Raw genomic sequence first — 21040 nt, forward strand, 5'->3', positions numbered from 1 at the left:
TTGGTAAAGCCTATACCTGACAAGCTATTTATATTTCAACAAGAAAAGTATAATTTCAAAGAGAATAAGGCCTTTTCAGGGTCATATTAATAATATTTATGCACACAAAATATTCTCAGAAATGTACAGACATGATTAACCAAATAGAGGCTAACCACAGGAACAGGAAGTGTTAGCTGAGATAACAGTCCAAGGGCTAAACTAGCAAAAATTAAACTTATCACTGCAAAAAGTTCAGTCTAGCATTGAAAGGTCTGTACCGTAAATGGTGAACTGATCATTTTTCTTGACTTTACACATGCATAAAAGTGAAGCTTGTAAACCATTTGTTATCTTCGTGCATGCATACCTCATGCACATGTACTGATATGGTCTGCCAAAATGACATTGGACAGAGAGGGCCTAGGGGTGTTCACCTTGGCCCTGACAAGCTTTTAGGTCACCTTCAAGCATGAAGTGATGTAAAAGAACCAGGAAGGAGGAGAAGGGGGATGAACATAGCCATCAAGAAGACACAATGTGACCTTAAAAGAGACTCAGAACCACACATGCAGGGTGCGTCAGCCTGCATTATCTATGAAATATTCCAGGTTGTATTAATTGATTTGCTACACACATTTACTTCTTATTTCCTTTCGTGTTTTGTCACATTAAGAATATTAAAGAATGTTAAAGATTATAATAACTGAATAAAAGTTTATTGTCTCCTCCCTTTGGTTGCCTTGTTGCTCTTCCTTGCCATCTGGGGTATAGAGAAAAGAGGAGATGTCTTCTAATAGCAGAAGTGAAGCAAAGTAGTAGTAGTAGTCAGTTCTGGGAGTAGTGGTTAAGGTTTTGGACCTCAGACCCTCTGACTATGGGTTCAAATCCTACTACTGACACTGTGTAATTATAAGCAAGTCATTTCACCTGCCTTTGCTCCAACTGGAAAAAGGAAAAAAAGAAATGTAACCAAATATATCACAAGTATTATAAGTCACTTGGATAAAGGTGTTAGCCAAATACGTTAATGTGTTAATAAGAGAGCAAGATTTGGTCTTTCCAGTCTTGTGTATATATTTGTTTCTTGCTGAGATAATATTCAAAGCACTTATTTGCAGTGGTGAAATTTTTTCAGCCTCAGCAAAATTATTTGTTGTAGTTGACAGCTGGGGATCCTTCCCAGCCGGGATGCCTGGAAGGACCGGGAGAGGGACCATACCTCCCCTGGGCCTCCAGAGGGCAGCCACCCTAGTCTGTGTAGAGGTCACAGGACCAGACCATAGAAGCTCAACCCTGTTGGGGTCCGTGGCCACCGTCGGGGCGCCCAGAGGATCAGGGAGGCTTGGAATGCAGCACTTCCACCACAACCGGAAGTCCTGCCAGAGGAAGTTCCAGATATACCCGGAGTGCTTCCAGGTGCTCATGCGTCACTTCTGCCACACCAGGAAGTGCCGCCGGAAGATCTTCACGGAGCACATCCGGAGCATTATAAAAGGGGCTGCCTCACTCCATTAGACGAGCTGGAGTTGGGAGGAAGAAGAAGGAGCTTTGGAGGAGAGGAGCAGAGGCGGCAGAAGTACTGGGAGAGTGAAGGAAATAAGGGACTGAGTTTGACTGGAAGGATATTGTGAGGTGCTGTAAGAAACAAAAGAAAATAAATAGTGTGTGTTTTGGACATTTGGAGTCTGTCTGTCTGTCTGTGTATGGGGGGCAATCTTATCACATTGTCCATATTGTCATTTTTAGTTGTTAGAAGATAAATTCAATGAACAATAAATTGTAGGGTATATTTTAAGACCCTAATTGTATAATTAATCATTTGCTTGTGTGATTATCCAATTATTGCTCAGTACTGGGGACCTACCTGCCAGGATTGGTTAAAATGTATTTTGAAGCTGTTTTGGGAAATTTCCCACATTTTCTTTAAAAATTTGTTTTATTCGTTGCTGCTGTTGCTTTGTTTGTCATCACCATGACAACGTTATGCTAAGTTTTTACATTATGTTTCACATCCACAAATCTTGCTACATGTCACTGTATATGTGTCACCTGAAGTTTCAGATGTGGCCTATTCACGAGCATAGACTTTGCCTGTACTTCATACTCACTTAACAAATGTTTAGGAACATAATAACTAATAGTGGGTAGGACTTCACTTTATTCTCAAAACAATGTCAGTTCTTTCTGGCATGAAGAAATGCATATGGTGAGCAGCAATACTCAAATAGGATGGGGCATTTACAGTAAGTGATAACTGATTAGTATTAATGGGTCAAAAGTGTGCCAAAAACATTCCCCACACCATTACATCACCACCAACTTGGTGTTGACAAAGGACAGGTTGGGTGCATGAATTCATGCTGTTTTCACCCATTTCTCGTAGTACTATTTGTGTGTCTCAGCAGAAATAGAGATTCAGCAGAACAGGCTATGGTTTCCAGTCTTCAACTGTCCAGTTTTGATGAGATTGTGTCCACTGTAGCCTCAGCTTCCTATTCTTGGCTGACAGTAATGGAACTCAATGTGGTCTTCTGCTGTTGTAGCCCATCCACCTGAAGGTTCAACATAGCGTGCATTCCGAGATGCGTTTCTGCTCACCATAGTTGTACAGAGTGGTTATCTCAGTTATCACAGCCTTTTTTCAGCTTAAACAAGTCTGGCCATTCTTCTCTGGCCTTTCCCACTAACAACACATTTCCATCTGCGGAACTGCCACTCACTGGATGTTTTATGTACCATTCTGAGTAAACTCTAGAAACCATTGTGTGTGAAAAATCCCAGGAGATCAGCACTTACACAAATACTCAGACCAGTCAATTGGACATCAACAATCATGTAATTGTCGAAATCACCGAGATCTAATTTTTTCCACATTCTGGTATTTGAGGTAAACAAGACAAGTATCTTCATGATTTTATGCATTGTGCTGCTGCTACATGATTTGCAGATCAGATAATTGAATAATTTGATCAGTGAGTATATACATAAGTGGAAGAACTTCTGTAACTAACAGAAAAATATTGAATATCCTGGTTTTGGATTTCTTGTATTAAGTCTTTACTTCTTTGACAATAATTTCTGATTTTGCTGTGTATAAGAAAGTTTACTCTTTCAATTGACTTTTACATGTCATTGATTTCTGGGCCAATTCAGGGTTTGTGTTCTTACCTCTGCTACCCATGAAATAATATACAGTAAATAAAACCACTAACAATACACTCTTTCTTTACGAAAGGATGTATGTATTGATCACATTTATGAAAATTATAGATATGCAACTTCACAGCATGATTAGTTAAAAAAACGCTCCAAATCCCATAATACAGGTCAAAATCCATTAGAATGAATGAGCTATTTGCCTAGCTTGGGCCTTGCCAGAAAAAGAGAATAAAAAGTGAAGGAAAGTGTGATAAATTAAGAGTTCCAAACAAAAAACAAAATTCTGTATAAGAATGTTCAACAAAGTTACTTATTCATTTTAGTACTGTTACACTACTAAATATAATTATATTTACCTGACTAGCTGGGCATTGTCATGAGGTTTCTGTGGCAGTAGTTTATTCTTTCTCCAGTCTAGGAATTCATGCAGTGTAGTAAAAGGATCCTGTGTAATCGAACATTTATCCATGTCACTCCAAACTTCAAGTCCAACAAGTGCAACTCGGATATCCAAAGGTCTATAAAACTATTAAAAAAAGGCATAAAAAGCTTTCCAAACAACCTCCTTAGCATTATGTTTACCCCTGGAAAAAGTAGCCACAAATATTGAATATTGTTCAACAAGAAAAAATATTATAAACATGTAAATACTAAAACATCAACATAACTACAGTAAGAAAGGTAGGTCAAATGTTTACTGCTGTACTGATGCAGGTTTAGTACACTTCCTTCAGGTGACATGTTTTGAAAGAGTCACCAATATACAGCTTGATGTGGCACTTGGGATAGTAGAAGACTGATTCTTTATGCACTTTTCTTATGATATTTTTTGTGTTGCTTGTGCACGAGAGATTAAATTGTCAGTGCCTGATCTGCACAAGCGATGTGGCCTGAAGACTTAGTGACTTCCACATTTCCCTTGAAATGAAAACTGACGTTTGCAGTATTGTGAACAGTTCTTATTGGGCTAATGTCTTTCTTTTCCTTCTACTTGATCACAACTATTTTGCCATTAAGCTACTTGCACCATGGTGAGCATTCAGGTGGCCGAATTCACTCGACATATCACGGGATAAAGTACAGTGCTGTATGCATCAGTTTCACTATCGGTGTCAATGTTTGATGACCAATTCACATTATCACAAGCACTTGATTCAACTAACAGTTTATTTTCAGTTTGTTCTATAACTGGCTTTACAGCTTTTCATTTATGCAACATTGTTTATTTGTTGAAGGCTCCACCCACTTGTGAATATTGATGAGTTAGCATAGCATAGTTAGCAGATTTAATTGCAGTATGATGTTATTTCATCCACAAGATGGCAGCAGAATACTGTCCCAAGAGCTATTTTGGCTTAAAGCTCCATATTTCATCAAAAACATTAACCACATTAGGACTCAGGAATAACTGTAATTACATAGAATTACAAACCCAAGATTTTCTCTGGGTTAATGGTAAGTAGGTTATAGTATAAGTCTGCCATTTTTCAAGTTGATGTTATTTCTTCTCAATTATGGTATATATCGGGGTAGGCAAAGTTGTTCCTGGAGGGTCGCAGTGGCAGCAAGTTTTTGTTCCAACCCAGTTGCTTAATAAAAAGCACTTATTGCTCAAATAACACTTCTGCTTCATTTTAATGTGACGATGAGAGTTCTACTCCATGCTCCCATTCAGCTTCTGAGGGCTCTGAACCTGACACCGTCGGTAATGTCACTGATGAGCCAGACAGTGAGGCACAACAAAGCAAGGGGATGGTGCAAAAAGTGCAAAGTGCTTGTATTAAAATCAGCAAAATCAAAACAGTGTTCAAATAAACAGTGCAGTGCTTTAAATAAAGTCAATAAGTAAATAATCCATAAAATATGTGAAATTGTGGAGGTTAAAATACATTAGAAAAAAAAAATCCCTTTAAAAAAAAACATAACGAGGTTAAAAAAATGTCTGGAAGCTGTCCCTTTAAACAAATCAGCCCAGTGCCTTTCTGCTACTGGTGACTCCCCTGCTTCTACCGTCCAGGCTACGCACCAGGGGAGCCACCCTACCTGCAGCTGACCTTCTCTCTGCCTTCTCCTGTTGGTCCATTTGCCTCACCGATCCCTGGCTCCAGTAGGCTTCACCAAATCGTGACTTGGGCTCCCCAGTGACCGAGGCGCTCACGCTGGGGCTTTCACGTCCCAAGTCCCGACTCCTGCTGCCTTTTCGGCCTTATGCAGCGAGTCATCCTCCTTCCTGTCACTCACGCTCCTCAAAATGCTCAGTGGGAGTGACCAATACCAGTTGCTTTCGGGGTGCTGGCCAAACACCCAGGCTCACTGCTTAGCTACCCGCGAGCCTGCGCTCGCTCTCCTGCACCAGCTTTCTCCTCACTGCTTCCAGCCTTCTTCTACTTCTAACCTCCATATGTATTTTTCTTTTCTTTTTTTCTCCTTTTTTATTGCTAGCTGCCTCGCGCTTCTATTATTACGGGGATGTGGATCAAATGTGGCAATTAGCAGCTCCCGGCACCAATTACGGATGCGGAAGACTCCTCACCTGTGCACTTAAGTGAGGACCACCCGCATCACGCATCACCCGGGAACTGCTCCTGCCACACATACCATGCCCTCTCGCTAAGCTGCGAGTATGGTGATTATTGACGTGAGCTGTGGACCCGCTACACCACATTTAATTGTCTCACTCGTTAAGATTTTGAATCCTTTATTGCTTATTTTAGTCTTAAACAGCTGTATTTTGGTTTTTAATGGCTCCTTATTAGCAATAAGATGCAAATGACAAAGGAAACCAGCATTTCTCCATTTAGCTTGTTTCTATTTACACCTGTTTGGTTTATTTAAAAACTTGGAAGGAAAGGACTGAGAATTACTCTTCTGTTTTAGACTTCAAATCATTTGAGTTATATCTTTAGAAAGGAAGAAAAAAATCTAGAATATAAGAATGACCTGACATGGCAAATTTAAAGCAGTAACAAGCCATGAAATTAATTTATTTACAAAGATTGTTTTCTAATTAGGCAACTGGGTTGAATCAAAAACCTGCAGCCACTGTGGCCGTCCAGGATTGGTTTTGCCCACCCCTGGTATACATTAATTTGCTACAGGAAATTGTATTCTAAAGTGATGTATATTTTATAATTTTTAAAAAATAGCTAGCCGGTGTGGCCTTTTATAATATAGCTAATGGATACAAGGATCCCAACATGAAAAAAGAATTAAAACTTATCAATTATGTCCACTTTGAAGTAGTAAAGCTTTCGACTGAAAAAAATGTGTCATCTGTGTTTCTGAGGCATGCTTATGACAACAAAAAATATAAACTGGAAGATAAATTGTATAACAGATTTTCGAACTGTTGTCTCAAGGTAAGAATACGTTTCTTGCTCTGCTCACAGTGGATGTTATTGGTGAAGTGCAACATCCCCTCCATTCACCAAGCTTTATTCTGCTTATTATCCTACATTATATATCTACAATTATTTCTTCCTTAGTTATGTTCTGCCATAGCTAGTAACAGTAGACAGCTGCACACTCAAATCATATGATTATTTTTTCCTAAACTGTAACTACTTTTCACTTTTTATATTCTGTGATATTATTTTAGATGACGTATGGAGCAAGATTTATGCTGAGTGGCAGCATCGTAGTGAAGAGTGCACATAAAAGTTTTATTGTAAATCTGAACTGATTACACTGCATTGTATTTTGAATAAAACCATGAGGTTTTATTGCTCATTGCAATTTCTGTGACATATTGTGTACACACACAATAAAAAAAAATCAGAAAACGAAAATTTCGCGACAGAGTCCAACCATGATGAAAGAGACTTAAGTGCCACAAACCAATTATTGAATTTTTTTAAAGCATAATGAATGACTTTTACTGAGGATATAGTAATAAAAGAAATGAGGACAATGTTTCTGAGTGAATAAACTCACTGACACTCACTGGTACCAATCAATCCATAAATATATGAGGCAAGTTAGTTTTTTAAAATTTATAAAATATGTTCCAGTTTAGAATGCAATTTCATGTGGCAAAATAATACAGTATATACTATGTTTCTGAAAAAAATAACTGACTTGAAAAATACTGATATCTTTTAAGTATTATTCATGCACAAGAAGATGCAGGTATGCTGTGTGACTCAATATTATAAATATACTAGCAAAATACCCGCGCTTCGCAGCGGAGAAGTAGTGTGTTAAAGAGGGTATGAAAAAGAAAAGGAAACATTTTAAAAATAATGTAACATGATTGTCAATGTAATTGTGTTGTCATTGTTATGAGTGTTGTTATACACACACACGTAAACATATATATACATATATACATATCTACATATAGACATATGTACATATATATACATATACACATCCACATATATATATATCAACATATATATATACACACATACATACACACATATGTACATATACACATACATAGATACATACACATATATACATATACACATACATAGATACAGATACACACACATACATATATATACACACATACATACATAGATACACACACACACACACACATATATATATATATATATACATACAGACACATATATATACATATATATTTACATATCTACATATATACACATATCTACATATATATATACACATCTACATATATTACACATATATACATATCTACATATATATCTAGACATACATACAAAAATACATTGACAGATATATATATACATATGTACATATATATATATATGTAATTGTGTTGTCACTGTTATGAGTGTTGTTGTCATATATATATATATATATATATATATAATATACACACACACACATAAACATATATATACATATATGTACATATACACATATATATATACATATACACATCTACATATATATACAAATATATATATATATATACACATATCACAAATATATATACACATACATATACACACATATACATATATATATACACATACATATACACACATATACATATATACATATACATACATACACACACATATATATATACATACATACATACACATATATATATATACACATATATATATACATATCTACATATATATACAAATATATATATATATACATATCTACACATATATACACATATATATACATATCTACATATTTCTAGACATACATATATACATACATACATTGACATATATATGTATATATATATATATTATATATATATATATATATATATATATATATATACATGGAAGAGAAGGTCTGTGATACGGTTTGCATATTTGGATCTCCAACTGCAAATATATATATATATATCAAATGAATGTCAACCTTTTGTAGGGTCTGTCCCTGAGACTTATTAATTGTCATTGCTAAGCAGAGCCTTAGTGGAAATTGGAGGCGTTTGAATTGAAATGGGAGATCAGAGGGTATAACGGGGATGCGAGGAATAAAAACTCTCTCCCCTGAGCCACCGCCAGTAAAAATAGTTGCCTGAATGAGGTTCTTTTGCAGACACGTGACCAGAAGTCTCGTGCCGTCACAAAGTTTCAGTGGCTGTACGCAAATCCACAATCGGTTTCATATTGTTTTCGCACGTTAGCAGTTAGGTAATGTGTTTTTGAATAGGTTTGATTCATGGAAGTGATCACTCCTGGTGCGTTCAGTCACTTCACGTGAGCCGCTCTCTTGTGTGATGTTGCGATGTCCACGGGTTTATTTAATGTTAGCTAAGACCCGGCAGTTAAAAGTTTCTCACTACAGCAATTTTAACTCAGTCACAAAGTAATCCAAACTGTTGTTTAAACCTCGTGTCTTCTCATCAAACTTGTATCTCGCGAATATGGCATTGCAAACGGCAGCGGGTCAGTTCACGTGCTTACGTGGGAGGCGTGATGACGCGATATATTTTGATATATATCAAAATACCCGCGCTTTGCAGTGGCGAAGTACTGCTTTAAAATTTTTATTAAGAAGAAAAGTAAACCTTTTTAAACTGAGGGAAAATGAATCAATAATTATTTGTTATGGATCTATTTGTATAGTACGTTGTCAGTTCTCCCCTCTGGTTGTAATATGACGAAGCTGTGTGCTGAGCTTACTGTTGAGCATGCAACGTACAGTTGGCCATGTGAAAAGCAGTCCTGCCTCAAATCAATGCCAACCTTTTGTGGGGTCTGTCCCTGAGACTTATTAATTGTCATTGCTAAGCAGAGCCTTAGTGGAAATTGGAGGTGTTTGAATTGAAATGGGAGATCAGAGGGTATAACGGGGATGTGAGGAATAAAAACTCTCTCCCCTGAGCCACCGCCAGTAAAAATAGTTGCCTGAATGAGGTTCTTTTGGAGACACGTGACCTGAAGTCTCGTGCCGTCACAAAGTTTCAGTGGCTGTATGGAAATCCACAATCGGTTTCATATTGTTGTCATACCTTATCAATTGTGTAATGTGTTTTTTGAACAGGTTTGATTCATGGAAGTGATCACTCCTGCTGCGTTCAGTGACTTCACGTGAGCCGATCTCTTGTGTGATGTTGCGATGTCCAGGGGTTTATTTAATGTTAGATAAGACCCGGCAGTTAAAAGTTTCTCGCTACAGCAATTTTAACTCTGTCACAAAGTGATCCGAACTGTCGTTTATACCTCGTGTCTTCTCATTAAACTTGTATCTCGCGAATATGGCATTGCAAACGGCAGCGGGTCAGTTCAGGTGCTTACTTTGGAGGCGTGATGACGCGATATATTTTGATATACAGTAATCCCTCCTCCATCGCGGGGGTTGCGTTCCAGAGCCACCCGCGAAATAGGAAAATCCGCGAAGTAGAAACCATATGTTTATATGGTTATTTTTAGAATGTCATGCTTGGGTCACAGATTTGCGCAGAAACACAGGAGGTTGTAGAGAGACAGGAACGTTATTCAAACACTGCAAACAAACATTTGTCTCTTTTTCAAAAGTTTAAACTGTGCTCCATGACAAGACAGAGATGACAGTTCTGTCTCACAATTAAAAGAATGCAAACATATCTTCCTTTTCAAAGGAGTGCAAAGCAAGCAGTCAAAAAAAAAATCAATAGGGCTTTTTGGCTTTTAAGTATGCGAAGCACCGCCGGTACAAAGCTGTTGAAGGCGGCAGCTCGCACCCCCTCTGTCAGGAGCAGGAAGAGAGAGGAAGAGAGAGAGAGAGAGAGATAGAGAGAGATAGAGAGACAGATAAAAAAAATCAATACGTGCCCTTTGAGCTTTTAAGTATGCGAAGCTCCGTGCAGCATGTCCTTTCAGGAAGCAGCTGCACACAGCCCCCCTGCTCACACCCCCCTACGTCAGCGCAAGAGAGAGAGAGAGAGAGAAAGTAAGCTGGATAGCTTCTCAGCCATCTGCCAATAGCGTCCCTTGTATGAAATCAACTGGGCAAACCAACTGAGGAAGCATGCACCAGAAATTAAAAGACCTATTGTCCGCAGAAACCCGCGAAGCAGCGAAAAATCCGCGATATATATTTAAATATGCTTACATATAAAATCCGCGATGGAGTGAAGCCGCGAAAGGTGAAGCGCGATATAGCGAGGGATCACTGTATATCAAAATACCCGCGCTTGGCAGCGGCGAAGTACTGCTTTAAAATTTTTATTAAGAAGAAAAGTAAACCTTTTTAAACTGAGGGAAAATGAATCAATAATTATTTCTTAAGGATTTCTTTGTATACCATGTTGTCAGTTCGCCCTTCCGGTTCTAATATGACCAAGATGTGTGCTGAGCTTACTCTTGAGCATGAAATCTAACGTGGTTTGTGCCCTTCAGAATGAAAACAGTTTGCATTCACCTTTTTAATAAAAGGCGAGCTTTTAAGCCTGAGAAATCACCCCGTAAATGCACACGTTTAATTGCACATGTGTTAATATCTATACTTACACAGTATTAAAAGACACTCAACAACGGAGACTTATTAATTGTCATTGCTAAGCAGAGCCTTAGTGTAAATTGGAGGCGTTTGAATTGAAATTGGAGATCAGAGGGTATAACGGGGATGAGAGGAATAAAAACTCTCTCCCCTGAGCCACCGCCAGTAAAAATAGTTGCCTGAATGAGGTTCTTTTGCAGACACATCACCTGAAGTCTCGTGCCGTCACAAAGTTTCAGTGGCTGTACGGAAATCCACAATCGGTTTCATATTGTGAATTTCCCATTGGGATTAATAAAGTATCTATCTATCTATCTATCTATCTATCTATCTATCTATCTATCTATCTATCTATCTATCTATCTATCTATCTATCTATCTATCTATCTATCTATCTATCTATCTATCTATCTATCTATTGTTTTCGTACCTTATCAATTGTGAAATGTGTTTTTTGAATAGGTTTGATTCATTGAAGTGATCACTCCTGCTGCGTTCAGTCACTTCACGTGAGCCGCTGTGTTGTGTGATGTTGCGATGTCCACGGGTTTATTTAATGTTAGCTAAGATCCGGCAGTTAAAAGTTTCTGGCCACAGCAATTTTAACTCTGTCCCAAAGTGATCCAAACTGTCGTTTATACCTCGTGTCTTGTCATTAAACTTGTATCTCGCGAATATGGCATTGCAAACGGCAGCGGGTCAGTTCACGTGCTTACGTGGGAGGCGTGATGACGCGATATATTTTGATATATATCAAAATACCCGCGCTTTGCAGCGGCGAAGTACCGCTTTAAAATTTTTATTAAGAAGAAAAGTAAACCTTTTTAAACTGAGGGAAAATGAATCAATAATTATTTTTTAAGGATCTCTTTGTATACCATATTGTCAGTTCACCCTTCCGGTTGTAATATGACCAAGCTGTGTGCTGAGCTTACTCTTGAGCATGAAATCTAACATGGTTTGTGCCCTTCAGAATGAAAAAAGCATTTACCTTTTTAATAAAAGGCGAGCTTTTAAGCCTGAGAAATCACCCTGTAAATGCACATGTTTAATTGCACATGTGTTAATATGTATGGTTACACAGTATTAAAAGACACTCAACAACGTCATTTACCTTTGTTCCCGCGTTTGATAAAAGGTGAGCTTTTAAGCCTGAGAAATCACCCTGTAAATGCACACGTTTAATTGCACATCTGTTAATATGTATGCTTACACAGTATTAAAAGACACTCAACAATTAACGTCATTTACCTTCGTTCCCGCGTTTGACTCGTGCTGTAAATCTCTTCCTTGTTTTCACTTCACGTGATCACGTAGGAGGCGTAATACGTGATGACGTGATACGTGACTCCGCCTCCTCCATTAGAGTATACGGACAAAAAACAGGTTCCAGTTATGACCATTACGCGTAGAATTTCGAAATGAAACCTGCCTAACTTTTGTAAGTAAGCTGTAAGGAATGTGCCTGCCAAATTTCAGCCTTCTACCTACACGGGAAGTTGGAGAATTAGTGATGAGTGAATCAGTCAGTCAGTCAGTCAGTGAGTCAGTGAGGGCTTTGCCTTTTATTAGTATAGATGAAAAATAGCAGCATAAATTACACACAAAACCTTAAATATCATTTAAAGAACCAAAACCTTTTTATTGCACAACACGTCTGTAAGCAGGGTTTAACTCACAAACCCCCTCTATGCTTTCTAAACCCAGACTTCATATGTAAAAAGCTAGTACACCACATTTCATTATTATTAGAAGAAAACATATTGAGACTTACCTTATCCACATAATTGGCAATCTCAATCAAACGTTGTTTAACTTTTTCAACATCTTTTCCATGCCTCTGAAACTAATCATTTTAGATTATTTTATTAGGGTTTAAAAGAGAACACTATTGTTACACCCACTATTGTGTTCATCTAAACAGATAGAACTAGACAAATTAAAGCAAGCAAAAAACATATGGAGTCTGAAAAAGAAAATCCTATTTATTCTGTTGAAAGACACCACACAGAATTCTTTTTCAAATCTGCAGGTTTTTTTGGTCCTGTCTGACTTATGAATACACAGTTGGCAAGATTACTATTGTATGCATCTAATGATTTTCATTTTAACTTTTCACTTAAAGTCACTTAATTCCCTGAAGTCAGTGGTGTTTTAGACAATGAGAATAATTAATCAAAAATTGGAAAGTTCCAAAGAAAGAATTATATTTTATTTATGTGGCTATATTTTGATCAAATTAGAATTCAAAATGCTACTGTGTTGTTATGTAACTGTATGATTAAAATGGGAACCTGTCTGAATTCAATCCAAGCCTTCCATAGAGCAAACACTCATCATAGAACAAAGAGTGTTAGTTTGATCAAATTCTTTCTCTAGTGAAGACTAGCAAGACAGACATGCCTGTTGTATGCCATCTGTTTCATTTAGTCACATTGTTTCTGAAACTGCTTTATCCAGCACAGGTCATTGAGAAGGAAAAGAATATTACTGAGGCCAATTCTAGATGAGACACAGGGCAAAATTAAACCACTCTCACTCACTCAAATCAAGCCACATTAACACCTTTGGCAGTTAATGCAGCAGAATGTTTTTTGACTGAGGGAAAAACACTCTAGTGGTATCTCACTTGAGCATGGGGAGAACCAGTAAACTCAATACAAGGAGTTCAAAGTGCAGGTCACAATGAGATATCAACTTGCCCAGCATGCCAAGCTACATTGGGGACTATCAATGAGAATTTTTAACTTCATGACAGCAGATGTGACTCATGGAGTTTGTACTTTTTACAGATCGAACTCTTTAACATTTCAACTTCTGTGTTGATAGCTGGGTTAATGCTATAGAGCAGGGATGTTTTTTGTTTTTTTAACAGAACAGGATCTTGTAGAAAATTAACTTTAGATACAAGAATCAACAATCTTAGAATTGTTTTCCTTCTGATGATGTTGATGTGAAAAAAAGGTTTGTCACTTGACTAAATAACAGCTAGATCTTAGCAAGTTTAAATTGCTCCCTGGATCTCTAAATGTGTTGCTTTCTTTTTCCAGACCAGAAGCAAATGTAAAGAACCTATAAAAGTAATAAATACATTAAATACTTCTTTTACCGGTCAGTAACTACTGTACATACCTCTCGGTTGTCGGCTATAATAACCAGTTCCACATATTTCGTTGTCTTTTTTATGTCCCTCTTGTACTATAAAGACAAACAAATGAAAAATATCAGTTGTGTTCATGAAGCTAAACTTTCTAAGTGAAAACATTAAATAGACACAATAAAAGCTAAAATCAGACAGTTTTAATAGAATGTTCAGTAGCTTTTTTAAAACCTTAATTTATCTTTTGATTCTAGATAAATTAAGACTTATTTTGATTCTTAAATTAAAAAAAAAAAAACAACTCTGAGTGGAAAAAGTTAGACTAGAAACTTGCAATAAACAAGGGCTGTGTATTATGAGATTACATAAGGCATTTACTGATTTTACAAATGTTAGGACTCCATTCCTTATCATACACGATGTCAAGAATGACCTTTACAACAGAGTAAAAAGAACACAACTGAGTGCTGCACTGTAATACGTTGGAAACAGGAGTGGAGTATGCAAGTACTCAAATTTGATAAAGAAAAGTATAACCGTTGTAAATTAATTATCTGTGCAGTGTATCCATTTATACAACTCTTAAATATAATGTGTCCTTCATTGAGGAATTCTCAGACTTAGTATTTATAATAACAACTAACTTTGACGGGTTCTTAATTGTTGGTGATTTTAACTTTCATGTCGATAACCAGTTTGACCTGAAAGCGAGAGATTTTGTGAACCTCCTGCACTCATTTAATTTCAGGCAGCGCATACTGTAAATCAGCCCACGTATAAGGGAGGACACACACAAGATTTAGTATTGCAAAAGGATTGAATGTTGACGTGATGCAGGTCGTGGATATTGGTATATCAGACCACTTTTTCATATTGTTTAATTTAGAAATACTGATAACTACTACTAATGGGAAGCGTATTGTGACAAAACATTACTTTGATACATCTGCGGCTTCAAAGTTTGCTAATATTCTAAACAGTCAGTTTGTAGTGATTACCTCAACAATGTTAATGATGTTAATAGCAAGGTGGAACATTTTTATGCTAAGGTAAGAGCTGCAGCTAACATAGTCACCCCTGAAAAGAAATCCTTCATCACTATTATACCCTGGAAAACCCAAATAGTGTCTCATTTAAAGAGAACTTGTCGGAGAGCTCAGTGTAAATAGAGAAAAACTAAATTGATAGTCCATTATGAAATATTGAAGGCTAAAATAACTCATTTTACAAAGTAGTCCACCTTGAGAGGCAGTCCTGTTTCTCTAAAATTATAAATGATAATGCTGGCAATCCAAGAGTTTTATTCACAACTATTGATCGTCTTTGAAACCCAGCTCACTCAATGAAATGCCTCCTAAAAATTACTAGTGAAACTTGCAAGGCGTTTGCTATATTTTTTTTTAAACACAAAATTAATGACATTACAAATAATATAGTACATCCCCCCAAAGTTAATCCGACTGAACCCCAGTATTCCATTTTAAGCAAGTTAAATTATTTCACCAGAACAGATCTACCCCAACTACTGTATGTAGAATAATTTTTCAACTGAAACACTCCACCTGCGTCTTTGACCCAATACCAACAGGCTTTTTCAAAGAATGCTCTATTGTGCTAATTGACTTGACATAGTGAACTCATCATTAAATACGGAGGTCTTTCCTGACTGTCTAAAGACTGCAGTTGTTAAACTTCTGCTCAAGAAAAATAACCTTGACACTCCTGTTTTTGACAATTTTAGACCAATATCTAACTTACTTAAGTAAAATTCTGGAAAAGACAGTCATTACACAGCTAAATGATCACTTGAATAAACATTCTATTCTTGACAAGTTCCAGTCAGGTTTTAGAACAAGTCACAGTACAAAAACTGCACTGGCTAAAGTAGTAAATGATTTGTGGCATAATGTGGGCAGAGGCCATGTATCTGTTCTTATTCTCTTAGACTTGACTACAACATCTAACACCATTGATCACAGTATTCCTATAAATCACCTTAGTCAATGGGTGGGCCTCTCTGTCTTAAATTGGTTTCAGGCTTACTTAACAGGTAGAAAATTCTTTGTTAGTTGTGGTGATTATACCTCAGAGACCCATGATATTTTGTATTGTGTACCACAAGATTCTGTTCTGGGTCCTCTGCTCTTTTCGATCTACATGCTACCATTAGGTCAGCTTATCTCAAAACACAAGGTGAGCTACCACAGCTATGTAGATGACACATGGCTGTATTTATCGATAGTGCCTCTTGACCCTGATGCTCTTCGCTGTCTGATCCTGTGTCTTATTTGTATTTCTGAATGGATGAGCAGCAACTTTTTCAAATAAATAAAGAGAAGACAGAAATGTTATTGATTGCCAAAATGGATATAGTGAGGGTATTAGAAATAAACTTGATCCCTTAGATTTAAAAGTCAAGTCGGAGGTAAAGAATTTAGGGGTAACTATTTACTCCGACCTAAATTTAAATCACATATTAATCAGATTACTAGGACTACATTTTTTCACTTAAGGAATATAACTAAAATTAGACCTCTTATAACTTTACAAGATGCTGAAAAATTAGTTCACATTTTTATTTTCAGTCAACTTGATTACTGTAATGCACTCTGAACAGAACTACCTAAGAAGTTCATTAATTGGTTACAGTTGGTGCAGAATGCAGCAGCAAGAATCCTAACTTGAAAAAGAAAATCTGAGCACATTTCACCAGTTTTAGCATTGCTACATTGGTTTAAAATGCTACTTATGGTTTACAAAGCCTTGAATAATCTCATCCCATCCTATATTTTGGAATGTTTGTCCCCTTATACTCAAAGTCATAACCTCAGATCTTCAAAAACAAGGTCTGCTTATAATTCCAAAAGCCAAACTGAAAAGAAGTGGTGATGCAGCTTTTTGCTGTTATGCACCTAAAATAGAGAATATTTTACCAATAGAAATTTGCTACGCTAATACTGTAGAACAATGTAAGAAATTGCTAAAAACAAATTATTGTAAAATGACTTTTTCATAGCTACATTTTACTTATATCCTTGTTAGTCTATATGGGCATTGAATTATCATTTTCCTCTGGGTTCTGCAATTACTTATTAATCTCTGCTATACTCTGATGTCTTTTTCCAGTTCCTCTATGGTGGTGATCTGTGCCACCACCACCTGATCAAGGTACCATGGATTGAGTGGCAGAAGTCCTAGACGTCCACATGACCATCATCATCAAATTCTTCCATGTGAAGCCTGAAAACCATAAGGACTGATTTAGAACTTCTATGTTAGATAGAATGCCTAGTGGAAGCTGGGCAGTCTTTTGGCCTTGGAACCCTTGTAGATTTTGTTTTTTCTGTCCACCTGGCCATTCTACCTTACCTTTTTTCTTTGTTACAAACTGTATAATATTTTCCCTAAACTTTTTAATTTATATTGCATATTAACATCCTTGTTATTTAACTTTGTAAAACACTTTGAGATACATTGCTTGTATGAAAATGTGCTATATAAATAAATGTTGCTGTTGTGTACTGACTAAATTTCCATTTCCCAGTACATATGTTATCAAGAGGAGACTCGGCTAATATGTAGTAAATGTTTTTTTGTAAAATACCATAAAGATAATGATTTTATTCCAGATCTTCTTTAAAGCAAAGACTGACAACTTTCTAGTGATACACAACATGCTTCCAGAGGCAAGCTGGAACTCTGTAGTGATTGTTTCAGTTGATGACTTATATTTTTATGAACTTTGCTTCAGCACTCTGCTCTTCTGTTGTATGTGTTTGCCACTTCACAGTTGAACTGTTGTTGCTTCTAGGCTTTTCTACTTTACAATAACATTACGTTTCTATTCTTTTTCTGACCCAGTCAGCTGTAGTAGGACTGAAATCTAATGTATAGACATGCTGGGAATGTTGTATCCTATGATAACACTGTACTGAAAATCACTGAGCTCTTCAGAATGTCCAAATTCTAGTACCTATAATTCTCTGTGGAGTTTACTGATTGTTCATGCGGCTTAACTCCTGGGTGAGCAATGGGTGTGCCTTAAAAAGCCAAATCCTCTAATTAGATGCCATGTCCAGATACATATGGTCATATAACATCTCTTTTATCCTGCGGTGGGTTGGCACCCTGCCCAGGATTGGTTCCTGCCTTGTGCCCTGTGTTGGCTGGGATTGGCTCCGGCAGACCCCCATGACCCTGTGTTCGGATTCAGTGGGTTGGAAAATGGATGGATGGAACATCTCTTATAAGTTCTGACACTGAAGTTCACCTCAGAATGTTTGTAAAAGGACTAGCATCGAGTTGCTATGATCAGTATTTATTTTCTTCCTATCTTGCCTTTTAACACTGGATTGGCACGTAGCCACCAAATTCTCCTTGCATTTTTTGTTTTGATCCTGGGATAGTGTGGTGGGGCAAGTAATAAATCTGTTTCATTTCAGTGCACATTACATCTCTTTGTTTTCTGCTTATTTCTGTTAATGAATATGATCTCATAATGTTACATATCTGGTTTATACAGTATTTGGTAAATCTCTAATGCTTCCAATTATTACTTGACAGATGCACATCCCATTTAAATAGCATCATCTTCTATTAAACATTTAAATTGTTTGGCAGATCTGTTTAAGATCAAGTCTTCTACTTGTCTCCTAGTTCAAGATAGCAAAAATAAACTACATTTCACTGAATATGTAACACATGGTTTATGCTGTAAGTTTAGGGGTCCTGTTTGTTAAGATTCATACAAATGTTAGCCTGTTGCCACTGTGCACAGTGCAAGTGAATCACAGCAATAAAAGCAAAGTGACTGTGAAAGTTTGTAGCTCATTTCAAAACATGGCAATCTATGTGCAATGCCCAAACCAGTACCCAGTTTGTCCATGCACCCATTTACCGAATATGTTTTTTCCATAATTCACAAAAAATACTAACATATTTTGGGCCACTTTAATGTTACTAATTTAATGAATACAACATTGGGAGTGGGAAAAACCTGAGTACCTTGGAGAAAGCCCAAACCCCAAATAAACACTGGCTGGGCTGCGAATATAACCAAGGTCCCTGAAATTGTGAGACAACCTGTTGAACCCACTTAATCCATTGCAAGGTAACAGGGAGTCAGAGCATATCCTGTTAACATCTGACCCTAAACAAGGCAAGAGTGCATTATAATGCATTTCTGTAATTTAATGTCACCAATTTATTTAATACATCTGTTAGGATGAATACTGCAAAAAAAACCCATTCAGACATGAAGACAATTGCAAACTCTACATGAAAAGTGAATATTTTCAAATTTGGAAACAAAGTTCAGGGGCTGTGAAAAGAGCAGCATTAACTATTGCTGCACTTTAACACATCCAACCACATGTAGACGAGTAAAGGTGACAGGGAAAAACTTCAAATAGTTACATGAATTCACTCATCCATTCTTTTAATAAAGAGTTTTCAGAAGCAACATTTGAATGGCCACGGTTGGTGCTTGCTTTAGTTTTAATCAAGCTTCCACTATTCATCATGAAGTTTTTCATTTTAGATATAATTAAGGAGATTCTTTAATTCCATAAGTCACAAGGAAGGGAATATACTGTAGCTTTATGTTTGAGCTGAATGACGCAAGACCTGTTTTAAAAAGTATATCAGAAATACAAAGCTGATTAATAAGCTTGCACCTAATAACATGTAAAAATAGAAAGTTAAACAGAAACAAGTTAGCCATTCATTTAACTGAATGTATGAAATTGCTTATTCTTAAGTGTGGCTGCAGATGTTAGTTCCCAATAAGTACAGTTTAACTGTTGAGAAAGAGAGAGAGAGCATTATTGCGTAATGAAACCAAAGAAAAAGCCTAACATAATAAGAAAAGAGTAACAAATACTATATACAGGAGAGGCACAAACAAAAGGAGCAATGGCAAGTAGAAGTGATAAAAGGATAACTAACAAATCTGTGCATCTTTGGACCATTTCTCTATGACTGTTATATTCCTGTCACAGTGAATGCAAGGCAAGTTTTCATCTGTAGTGATGTATAATTATTTCATATTGTTATAAATTGCCAAGTAATTACAAAGTGATTTTATTTTAAACATATTAAATCATTCCCCTATTTCATGTCCACTGCCTGTGCTAATTCGCGCATATGGGGTCTGAGGTAGCGACTCTCTCTTTCGCCCCTCTTCTTTCAGCCCATTCAAGCTAGCATTGAAACTCTTCGGGAACAAAATGGATTCTTCTGAAATAAAGCATAGTGAATGCTATCTTTCTCCCCCCAACACAACTTCTAGTAGCTGGCAGGCTAGTCTACAAGAATATACAATTCACAAATACAGTAACAGAAAGATAAGATTAAAGAAATGTCACATTTAGTTGTGTGGGTGGCACGGTGGTGCAGTGGTAGCATTGCTGCCTCGCAGTAAGGAGACCTGGGTTCATTTCACTGTGTGGAGTTTGCATGTTCTCCCCGTGTCTGCATGGGTTTCCTCTGGTAGCTCCGGTTTCCTCCCACAGTCTAAAGACATGCAGGTTAGGTGCATTGGCGGGCAATCCTAAATTGTTCCTAGTGTGCGCTTGGTGTGTGTGTGTGTGTGTGTGTATGTGTGCGTGTGTGTGTCCTGCGGTGGGCTGGCGCCCTGCCTGGGGTTTGTTCCTGCCTTGTGCTCTGTCCTGGATGGGATTGGCTCCAGCAGACCCCTGTGACCCTGTGTTAGGATATAGCGGGTTGGAAAATGCTTGACTGACTGACTGACATTTAGATGTGTATAGTATTAGCAAGAATTAAATACTTAACATTTAAAGACAAAACATTTCAGTTCCTGGAGGTGGTTTGCCAAGAAAAAAGTTAAAAACCCCTGGTCTAGAGATATCACATGACATTTGACCACGTATGCATCAATAGTCTGCTGAA

The 21040-nt window shown here is 37.1% G+C and overlaps 1 protein-coding gene across 1 annotated transcript in view; it reads right to left on the minus strand.

The window, feature by feature from the left end:
- The window catches only part of LOC114646896 (disintegrin and metalloproteinase domain-containing protein 12), a 604012-nt gene that overhangs the window by 184265 nt on the left and 398707 nt on the right, over positions 1-21040 (minus strand). The window contains 3 exon segments of the mRNA XM_028795286.2: positions 3498-3667; positions 12806-12877; positions 14164-14229. Of these exon segments, the coding sequence (XP_028651119.2) occupies positions 3498-3667; positions 12806-12877; positions 14164-14229 (308 nt within the window).

The sequence above is a fragment of the Erpetoichthys calabaricus genome, chromosome 2 (assembly GCF_900747795.2).
Source record: "Erpetoichthys calabaricus chromosome 2, fErpCal1.3, whole genome shotgun sequence".
Classification (NCBI taxonomy): domain Eukaryota; kingdom Metazoa; phylum Chordata; class Cladistia; order Polypteriformes; family Polypteridae; genus Erpetoichthys; species Erpetoichthys calabaricus.